The sequence below is a fragment of the Seriola lalandi genome, unplaced genomic scaffold (assembly GCF_002814215.2).
Source record: "Seriola lalandi dorsalis isolate HSWRI2012SDOR001 ecotype SW California unplaced genomic scaffold, Sedor1 jcf7180002054861, whole genome shotgun sequence".
NCBI lineage: Eukaryota > Metazoa > Chordata > Actinopteri > Carangiformes > Carangidae > Seriola > Seriola lalandi.
The window spans coordinates 4,540,026-4,551,285 of record NW_019525414.1 but is presented as its reverse complement, the minus strand read 5'-3'; the positions used below and the strand labels follow the sequence as shown (position 1 = coordinate 4,551,285).

The 11,260-nt window shown below is 43.2% G+C and overlaps 1 protein-coding gene across 2 annotated transcripts in view; it reads left to right on the top strand.

The window, feature by feature from the left end:
• The window catches only part of cpne5a (copine Va), a 70,971-nt gene that overhangs the window by 36,900 nt on the left and 22,811 nt on the right, over positions 1 to 11,260 (top strand). For both annotated transcript variants that reach the window (XM_023427611.2, XM_023427609.2), the window contains 6 exons: positions 1,610 to 1,713; positions 2,014 to 2,118; positions 4,897 to 4,938; positions 5,280 to 5,355; positions 7,376 to 7,429; positions 7,872 to 7,933. In XM_023427611.2, the coding sequence (XP_023283379.1) occupies positions 1,610 to 1,713; positions 2,014 to 2,118; positions 4,897 to 4,938; positions 5,280 to 5,355; positions 7,376 to 7,429; positions 7,872 to 7,933 (443 nt within the window). The remainder of the gene's footprint in view (positions 1 to 1,609; positions 1,714 to 2,013; positions 2,119 to 4,896; positions 4,939 to 5,279; positions 5,356 to 7,375; positions 7,430 to 7,871; positions 7,934 to 11,260) is intronic.

Genomic DNA, 11,260 nt, shown 5'->3' with positions numbered 1-11,260 from the left:
TAATTTGAATAATACATCATCAGGCGGGCTTTAGCCACCATCCATTGAAAGTAGCTGGTGCCAAAGCAGTTTTCAACTACGTCCCCAATTTCTCCCATGGACCACAACCTGTCCAGCTATATACTCCGTTTTAACTTGCACTTGTTTCTAAATCCGCAAAACGAGCCACAGTGGGAACTTGACAAATGAAATGCTCTTGTGAGAAGACATCAGGGAAGAGCTCGACATGCATCACGTACAAACTGCACAGTGCATCGCTCTATAACTTGCCTGATCCGTATCCATCTACAGAAATTGGGAAAAGGCAATCGTCCATTAACACGCTCTCTTTACCTATATTGAACAGAAACAAATAACGATGACGGTTAAAAAAAATGACAAAACAATGACAGTAGGAAATTAAATTAGATATGCAGCAACCCATTTAGTCACCACTGACTGTTTCAACATTTCCACAATGCTGGTTGGAAACATAAACTACGATTGGAAACGACAGCAATAATAAAATTAACTCAATTTTCGGGAGATTACGATTTATTTTACTGCATATCTGTGTGGTGGCGTCCATCTTTCTCTCAGCAGTTGCCTCAGAAAAAGAGGCTGGTCTGTGTCGCAGGCGCAAAGTGACGTGATGGGGGTTAGTGAGAGGCAGGTCAGAGGCAGAGCGCACCACACTGATGTGGGTCAGAGCGATCGATAAAGGCCCCGGCCAGCAGCTCGCTGATTCAGATCTAATAGCTGCACTTGAAAACCTAAAAGCTCGAGAGACCAGCTGGTGAAATACGGATCTTTTTTTTTCATTTTTTTTAGCTAGTTCAAGGCTCTGATTGTCTTCTGGTATCGAATCTCACGATTTCAGATATGCTGATTAGACACTTGAAGAGTTTTTTTTAATCCAGCATTGAGATAAAGGTTGTCAGCGACAGAGAACACTGCGGAGTTTCTTCTGCTTTGGTCGCTTACCTGTCCGGTGTGTGATCAGTATACGGCGTCATTATTATATACAACGCACACTAATGCCTTGACCACAGGGACACTATCTGGAACCAAGGGCATTATGGGGCATGTTCATTGTCCTTGTAATGGCAGCACACACTGAAATGCTGCCTAAATGAGTATAATTATGGTAATACCAGCCTTTCTAATGTAGCATTAGCTGCACTCACACCCTCTACATCCTTTTTGTACACAGCCCCCCTCCTCCATGTGCAAGGTTTTTAGAATCCATCTCTGTGCCTCTGCATGGTCTCTCATACTATTACTATGATTATATTCATCACAACAAGGTATTTTCTATTTGATATCCCTTATCCCATCCACTGTTGTTATACAGGAGTTGCATAATAAATAATAAAGAAATGGTAATGAATGCATTTGCGGATTTTGGAAACTAGGGGCCACTGGTTGGTTTCGCTCTGCTCTTATTAGGATTCAGTCAGCACTTTGCTTTTATTTGGTGCTTCAGTGCTTTTATATCTTGGCACACGGCATGTATAAACAAACAACAGGAGACAAACAGAGGCAGGAGCATGGATTTACAATGTCATTTGCTTTTTTTTTTTTGTCTTTTCACTTCTCTGACTTTCTTTTTTCCCCCCTATGTCTGTAGGATTACGCCACAATGCAATTCTGTGCCAACAAACTGGATAAAAAGGACTTCTTTGGAAAGTCAGACCCCTTCATGGTCTTCTACAGAAGCAACGAGGATGGCACGTGAGTTTCTTCCTTGCTTTGGCTTCCCGGGGGGTGAGGGCGTGGGGTGGGGTGGAGTGGGGGGGGGGTGTTTCATTTTGGCTTATCAAAGTCAGCTAGGAGGGCGGAGGGGGGGAGATCAGAGAAGATGGGAACCAAGGTCGAGAGAATTAGATTGAGATCCCTCGAACTCAGCTGCATACAGATACCTTTATGCAGACGTGCTCCCAAAGCAAACTATAATGGGAAGATTTTATCGCTCAGTTTTTCTTAGAGATGTGTGTTTTCGGATTATAAATCCCAGATGACCTGCGTCCCCAGGTTCACCATTTGCCACAAGACTGAGGTGGTGAAGAACACACTTAACCCCGTGTGGCAGCCCTTCTCCATCCCCGTCAGGGCGCTCTGCAATGGAGACTATGACAGGTAGGATGAGTGATGATGTACAATAAAGTCTTCTGCGCACATACACACTCGCACATTGCGCACACACACACACACACACACACACACACTCACATGGAGTGTGATTTTCCCGGGGAAATCAAAACCATGCAGAGTTTCAATATACAGCATACTCATTTCAAAGTGGGTTGGGTGCGTCAGATTTAGACGCCATTGATTTTCTGCCGTCATTTTATCTGCTGCTGAAATGGAGAATTATTACAGGTCTGTCTCTGACTACATGCTACCTCGCCTCGCTCTTCATTGATTTACCCACAACTGGCGAGAGGCTTTCAGAGTATTTCAAATTTCTGATTGGCTGCACCGGTGGCATCTCCTATCTTATCGGAATCTCAAAGAGCCTCGCGGGAAACCCGGGAAAGAGGAAGAGTTTTGGCAGGAAAATAAAAAAAAAAAAATATTGAGTTAAGAGAAAAAAGTGAGAGGGAGAGGAAGAGTGGCTGTATTTGTCGTTCTATAGAAGTTGACAGGTGGCTGTAACAACATACTGCGTGTGTGTGTGTGTGTGTGTGTGTGTGTGTGTGTGTGTGTGTGTGTGTGTGTGTGTGTGTGTGTGTGTGTGTGTGTGTGTGTGTGTGTGTGTGTGTGTGTGTGTGTGTGTAAGCATGAAAGTGTGCGGACGCAGACAGCTATGACAGTCTGTAGAAGTCATCAAAGAACGTGTCAAACTTTGCCCTCTCCTCCACACTGGTTGTCAGCGGAGGTTCCTCACTTCCATCCTGACTCTGCTCACCTGCCCGGAGAAGCTAATTGGGTCAGACAGATGGAGCCGGAGTATGAAAGACGTCTGATCCCCTTTGAGGATTTTGATGGCAAGAGAAATCTACAGCTATTAAGGGTCTCCCCGACTTCTCATTTAAAATATCTTCAGTTTGCTGATTGTTTTTTTTTTTTTGGACATTTTTTATTTCCAACATCTACTGAGCAGAGCCGCTGCGATTTGGATCCTTTTGATTCACTATTTCTCAGCCAATCAAATTTTAGTGGCTTATGAAATCAAAATTTTTATTTAAAATACAATGATGCTGTGATAATTACAACTGCCCTGGTTTTGATTCAACCCTCAATGCAGATTTCCCAGATTCAGCTGCTGTTTATTTTCCTTGTCTTCTTTTAAATGTTTTCATGTGATGTCAGTTGGATTTTTATAGTCCAAAATCATAAACATGCCTCAAAGGGCTGTGCAATCTTTACATCATACAATGCCCTCTATTCGTAGCCCCTCCGTTTAGATAGAGTGCCAACAAATATGAAGGATATTAATCTGTGAAGAGTTCAAGGACGCCATTCACACACAGTTAGAAGAGACAAGAGGGGAGGATGAATCTCCTGGAGGATGAAGATCCAGATCTGAGATGACTGACGGGAGCCGGAGGAACAGAGTAGGGCAGAGGTCCCAGGATGGCCGATGCTCCTGTGCACTTCATATTTCCTCCATGTGTTACATGTTATTCTAAGTCAGGAATAATCACGTTAAGTCCCTCTCCTCGGTCACGTCTCCCGGCCTCAGGTGAATCAGTCAAATATCTTTTAATGATAAGGCTCCAATAGCGATCGGAAAGTGAAATCTCGGCAATTTCCACTCCAACATGCAGTGGGTGCAGGAAGAGAAATGAAACTGATCCGGGGACTAATTCTCTGTAGTGCTGCTGCGTGTGACCCTGATCATTAGTTGGAAGAAAATGACATTAGAGAGAATTGATGGTGAGTGACACATCACTTGGGAATCATCTGTCATGCTGTGTCAAAACACGTCAGTTTTTTTGTGTGTCTGTCAGTCAAGAGTAGAAGACGTTGTCTCACTCTGACTCTGAACCTTGAATATCTGGATGTATTACATGTTGGTTCAGTATTTAGAGGGAAAGCCCAGCTGCTTTTAGCACAGATTCACAGCACAAATCTTACCTCATCCCTCTCTCATCGCTCTACGTGGATCCTGATGTCTGTTAGGTGGGGAAATATGTTAAATGCAGACAGAATGAGTTCAGGTCAGGATAACAGGGCAGCCCTCCATCGCCCCGCATCCTCCTGGATTGACAGCATCTGTCGGGTGGGGTGGGGTGGGGGGTTGGCAAGCCACTGATCTTTCCATCAGATCGAGTAGAAGAGGGGGAAGCACTTTCCTCATTCTCAGTGAATTCTCCCAGGCTTACTTATTTGCTTTCTCGCCTTGCAGCATATTTCAGGAACTTGCAAAAATATGCTCCCTCCCAAGAGGTTAGTTTTCTATCTTTGGCATGTGCAGAGAAAATGCTTTACCCAGACTTTTGGCTCTGTCTACCTGCTCTCTCTCCACGGTGAGAAACATAATCTCACTGGTTAACAAGTCATTCAAATCCTTAATGCCAGGTTACCAATCTGACTTCCTTTGCTTTTTTTTTTTTTTTTTTTTGGGATGCAAGACTGACAGAAACCAGGTAAGCTTTGTAAATGTGTACCGGTCTCAGACTCAGTTAAATGTTTCATTAAAGATTTGTCATGAGCTAATGTATTTTCACAGCTGACCATTCTCAGTCATTCTCCTACTAGATCTTCAGGCAGATGTTTGCATCTTTTGCATGCAAAACACGGCAGGCTCTCTTGGATTGATTAATTCAACCTTCACTCACAATTAATGAGCTTTATTAGCTTGTTTTGTGCTGCGTCATGTCAGGAATGCTCACTGTGAAATTTCCCTCAAGGACATTTAGCTGGTGGCTCCTGAATATTTTTTTCTCTCTCTTTTGATGTGTTTCGCAGGACGATCAAAGTGGAAGTGTATGACTGGGACAGAGACGGGAGGTAGTGGACGCACACACACACACACACACACACACACACACACACACACACAGACACGTTATTCATTATCATAAATTGATTGATGACATCTTACCCAGTGTCAGTTGCTCCTCTGTGAATTACTTTGTATTTCTTCAGTAACACTCGATAGAAACCCCGCCGGCACATTCACAATACCTCAAACTTAACTGCTATTCATTTTTCATTGAAAATGGATTTTTACAGCACAATCTGTGCATCAGTGGTTGTGGTGTAATTCCTACGGCTGCTTTTATCTCTGGCCTCTCAGCGTTGTACCTGCTGAACATGTGTGTGATGTGGGTTTTCTCTTTTCCCTCCAGCCACGACTTCATCGGCGAATTCACAACCAGCTACAAAGAGCTGTGTCGGGGTCAGAGCCAGTTAAACGTCTACGAGGCGAGTAGAGAGAAAGAGAGTCTATACTGTTATCACCCTGTCAGTGTTCCCGCAGAGCTGAGGACCCTCATGTAAAACAGCGGCTGTGGTTTCACATTTCATTTTGACAGTTGTTACTTGTTCCTGCTGTTTCTCTTGGATCTCTTTTATACTTTAAAGCAAAATTCAGGTCACAGTGCAAAAACTTCCTTTTTATCCAACTCTGAAGGTGTGATACATCTATTTGTTCAATACAAGATTTTTGTGCCAGTTAATGAGTTTCAAGTGAAGTGAAGCACACCGGCCGCTCTGTACCTGCTCAGATCTGTGTGCAAACTACTCATGAATGAACTGTGGAAACACCTTTCGCACAAAAGTTATTCCTGCAAGGGCACAGGAACAAACCTATGCTCAACTTCTGGGTGCAGGTTTGAGAAAAACAATTTCGATTTAAGAGCCAATCAGTGTGCCCTTTGGCTCTGCAAGGTCTTGTTAGCCAAAGTTTAATGACAGGATACTCTCCACGCCGTGGTCGTTTGAGTCGCGTTGTGGCTATTCGAGATTAACAGCAAACCTCCTCTGTCTCCCCTCGCCCTGCCCGGCATTAAGCATCGGTAAGGTTAAGTGGTGCAGCAGACCAGATGAGGAAAGGTGCTTCTGCTTTGAGAATACAAATGGGAATGCAACAGAGCTATGCTGCTGATTGGACTTTAATTTTTGGATGGTCCTTTGAGGGTGAGATAGGGTATTACTGTTAGGCGCTGGGAGGCTCCTATCGGTCCCTGCTCATTAAAACACTTGCCATGTTACATTAGCCTCTGAATTAGTCATGGTGGTGGATTAAGGAAAGAACAGGGCCGATGAAGAGAGAGAGTGGTGGAAAAGAAGGTGGGTACGGGGGGGGGTAAGGGCAGAGTGAGCGAAAGACAGTGAGGAAGATGGAATGAGTGAGTGGCATGAAAAGCTGCCCTGCTGACACGGCAGAAGAAGGTGCATCCATTACCCTTCACCAAACCTTTCTGTATTTTCATTGGAAAATGAAACACAGCAGTTTCTCCGTGCACTCTTTGCCAGGTCAGTGCCCTTGAAGCAGGCTCAGGATTTAGCCAAAAACTACACGAATCCACCTTTTCACAGCTGACAAATAGAAAGCATTTGAATAGGTCACAGGCCGCAGTGTTTGACTCTGTGCAGGTTCCTGTGTACTCAGCCTGACATGCACGAGGCCCGCAAACATTAGCTCTGTGAGCTGAGATGACAGCAGGCTAATGCTAACGGAGGCCGGTATAATTCAAGGTGATGTCTGTGTGACGCAATGCGAACCCGGTTGTGACTGAGCGATGTCTGCGGCGCTGTGAGGCATCATCATGTGTTGGAGGAGTTGAGGAGGAACGACAGAGGCAGGACGGAGGAGTAGAGCCCACGGAGAGCCTGGGATAACTTCACCTTTATTATACAGCTCGCTCTCCTCCAGGGGTGCGTTTCCTGTTTGTGTGCAGACCCGCAGAATGAGCAGTAGATATGTCTGACCTTGATAGCTTACTGTCCCATACATGTTTGTGGCTGCGAGCTCTACATGTAACATTAAGTTAAAGCAGGGAGAGCTGTAATAGCTCATAATCAGCTCTCCTTATCATTTTTGTGTATCTATGTGCACGCCTGTGAATTTTGCACACTACATAGTTCAGCCTGTATGTGGTTACCATTTTGTTTATGACAAATAAATGGTTTGTGGCGAGATATAGGGCACGTTTTCCACACCCCAGAGCTTGGTAATATGCATGTAAAATGTACAGCACAATATATGCGCTTATGAAAATCCCCCTGAATAATCTGTGTCTTGCTGCGAGGTATGATCAATGCTATCTCATTCTCACCCACTGCGGTTATTGGATTCAGTCCCTATGCTCCATTACCCTTACAGACATGGAGTAGGAGGACAAAGATGTTTTTATTACTTGCCCCAGGGGGGGATAAAAAGAATTGTGCTGTAAGTTTATATTATCATTATCCTTCTTTTTTTATTCTGCCTTTATGCCAGGTGGTGAATGCCAAGAAGAAAATAAAGAAAAAGAGATACATCAACTCTGGGACGGTGAGACTCAGTTCTAAGATAAGTGCAAACCTCCCGTTGCACTCGCACCCCTCACCCTGCTTTGCTTTTGTATTCATCAGGAAGTTTCCTCTAAGTGGATTGCATGAGGCAGTTCAGCTCTGTTAAATGTTTTTGTTCCGTTCCCGGTCTCAAAGCTTTTGATCCAGACAGTGAATTTTAAGTAGATGGGAAAACATTCTCTTGACCTGAAACGGGGTGAAACACAGAGTCCACAGGAGTGCATAAAGGGACTCTTGTCAGCCACACTAATGTTCTCAGTGATTGTGATACTAATATGCTGCCCAGATGTCAAAGTCACTCTGCGTGGATAAGTCATTTTGTGGATTGTTGGCTCAGAGGTCAGTGTTAATGTGTAGCTTGGTAGATTCTGCTCTCCTTCATATCGAGCGTGACATAATCTGTTTGGACCTTTTTCTCTCAGGTGTCCCTGTTGTCGTTCAACGTGGAGTCAGAGCACACCTTCCTGGATTACATCAAAGGAGGGTGAGTCCACTGTTTGTACGAGCATGTGGTGTATTAATGTATTTCCTTTGTGGCTGGTTCCTCAGAGCAACAGCAATTACTTCATTTTCTTAAAGTCCCCCGCCGCTCAAAAATTAGTTTTACTTATTGCCACTTAACTTGGATGTTTGAGCTCCACTGTGCAGATGTTAGTGCAGATGTTGACATTAGAAAGCTGTTTTCACCTTCAGCTGCTGAAGAGGGGGAAACTTTCTCTGTGCTGAAATCTGTGTTTACAATGTGTAAAAACCTTTGAAATGAAAATGATTTGAAGGAGGAGTAGATGTCATTTTAAGAATTTAACTTGGTCATTTTTGTAAAAAAAACCAAACAAACAGACATATCAGACCCAAATGTCTTGATCCAAACGCACTATTTTACATGACCTAAAACATGGAAAGGACCCTTCATTAGTTTTGTTTGAACTGTATAAACACCAACCTACAGTATGTCATTGTGTGAACTGTGAGAAAAGCTACAACAACAGAAACAACATGACAGTTACTGTACATTAGAGAGGGGGAGTCACTGCACCATCTCTGTCTAACTGTGGAGGGTAAATCTATCTGCTGGTTCTCTTCATGTCTGTTCTGTGCCTGTGCTCTACGACGTCTGTTTTCATGTTGCATTAGAGTTTCAGAATATTATTAGTGATGATTGGTGTTTTCATCTCACTGTTAGAAATAAACCACCTCCCTAAAACCTTAAGTAACATCTTTGCTTGTCTGACAAAAGACAACAGGAACTGGCATACACTGTTACAACAAAGGAACATGGCCACTTTTGTTGACGAGGGCCGGATAAAAAATTTAGCACATGAATTCTGCTTGCCACCTGTTGGCACCTCTGCAATAGCTACAGCAACCAGCAGCCCTCCTGTCCATGTCGGCGTTGACTGTTTATCTCTAAAGAGGTTTCAAGCCCCCCCTGTTTATACGTCTGTTCTGTCGTCTGCAACTGGACTCAACAGGAACAGTAAAATAAATTATTGCCACATATAAAATGGCTCCTCGCTTCCAGTGTTTATCGTCAAAGACGGTGACGCAGCGGTTTTTTTTTTTTGGTTCGTGCTGGCATGTTTTGATGCTGTGGGCCGTCACAGTGGCCCGGTGGTCTAACACAAGTACTAACTGCAGAGTTCCTGGTTCCTGTCTGCCTCTCAGCTGTTTCCTATACAAGAAAGGAAAAATAAAGGGAAAAAGTTTTATTGCTGTATTTTTTATTAAACTTCTTATTTGGTTGACCTAAAGTTCTTTTCTAGCAGCAAATAATTAGCATACCTCGAGGTCACTCCACTGAACTCTGTCTGTGGTCTCACTGTTCACAGACGCAGTGTTAGAATATCAATCAATAGTGGGAGTTAACTCGTTTGCCGAAGCAGAGAACGTTAGTGAGCCCTGTAGACTTAGACATGTTGATGCTGTGACTAATGCATGGAAATAAGGGAGAAAATCAGTGCTGCGAGATTTAATACAGTAGATTTAAATGCATTACTTCAGCTCCTGTGACTCATCCTGTTTCCCACCTCTCCTGCTGCCCATTGCAGTACAAGCACCCGTCCACATTTGCCTCAGGGTTATTGACGACAGTGGGTGAGTGATCTGGAATTTTCCACATGTGTGTGCTGAGCGCTATGTGGCCGCGAAGGAGACGATCTTGTCCGCAGCCACAACTACAGTGTCAATGAATATGGATGACTGTGATAAAATATGGAGAAGATCTGAGAGCTTAATTAAGGCCGGACAACCTGTCACATATGGAAATGTTTCTCAGTGGATCAGTGGCTGCCCTGGTTTTAGTTTCCTGCTGCTGATGGCTGAGTGTCCCAGATCTGTCCTGTTGGTCTCTCTGCCCAGCTCACACACACACACACACACACACACACACACACACACACACACACACACACACACACACACACACACAAAGTAACAGTGTTTTCATCTATACCTTTAACTACTTGTTCGCTTCAGATCTAATTTGTCCTAAAGACAATGAATGAAAATGGAGGAAGAAAGAAAACTGGTACTAATACACTGAAGGTCCAAATCAAAATGTTCAGCACTTACACACATATTTCAGGTATTGGGTTTTTATGACAGCTGTGGCTGAAGGCATTATGTTTTTGGTTTTTCCGTTTGTCCATCCATCCGTCCGACGTCCGTCCGTTCCGTTCTTGTGAAATCTATGTATCTGTAACGCCTCGAGGGAATTTCTTCAAATTTAGCACAAACGTTCACTTGGACTCAAAGATGAACTGATTAGATTTTGTTGGTCAAAAGAAGCACACAATGTGACTCGGTAGAAATAGTTTTGTTTTTATGTCTGTTTATCTTGACATCTTATCTCATCTTACACCCAGATAAACACTTATCCAAGTTCTGAGTAACCTAAAGATGAGCACAGTGATTTGCTGATACTGGGGTGTGTGCTTATAGTATTCTCACTAGTGTTCTGAGTTTACATTTCTGCGTGATGTGTAGAAGAAGAGAAACGTTCAGTGGAATATTAAACGTCTGTGTCAAAGGAGACCTTAAAATAAGATAAAAAAAAAAAACAGCCCTAAATTGCCTGCAAAGGTTTTAAGACTACATCATTTTATTATTTATTGGATATTTTGCTTTCATGTACAGGGTGATTTGTCGGAACAGATAAATGTCTTCAGAAACTCAAAATTTATGAGGAGGAAGTCCAAAGAAATATCAGGACATGAAGACTAGCGCAACCATGCGGAGATTAAAAACACGAAAGCTTTTCTTCATATTTCGCTGTGATTCCTGACGGATGACTTTACACGTAGCTGACAGAGTGGTGATGGAAAAACTTACTCTAAAATACACAATAATACAACAAATCCAGCAGAACACACTTCAGAAAGATGGACCTATTGCAAGCGCTGTAGACTCTTTTTGGTTTACCTGCATTTCCACTGAAGTAAAAATTTGACTTTACTAATTGTAATTAATACTGCTGGAGTGTTGGAACAGAAGGTGCACCTTCTGTTTGGTAGTAAACTAGTAAATGTTATGCATTCATAGATCGCTCCCCTGAGGAAGGCTGTTCCCCCGAGGACATCTTGGCGTGGGTGAACGTGTGCGGGACATGTATGAAATTTCATTCTGAGAGAGAGAGACTTTATTCTGATGGAGGTGTTAACGTGCATCGTGCTTTAATTGCGATTATTATTGGAGAAAAAAAAAAAGTTATATGCAGCTACTGTTAAAGGCTGCACACACCTGAGTCTGTTGTTAAAGCACAATCCTCAGTTATTTAAACTCAGATTTGAATTGAACTCTTAATGAAGCCATC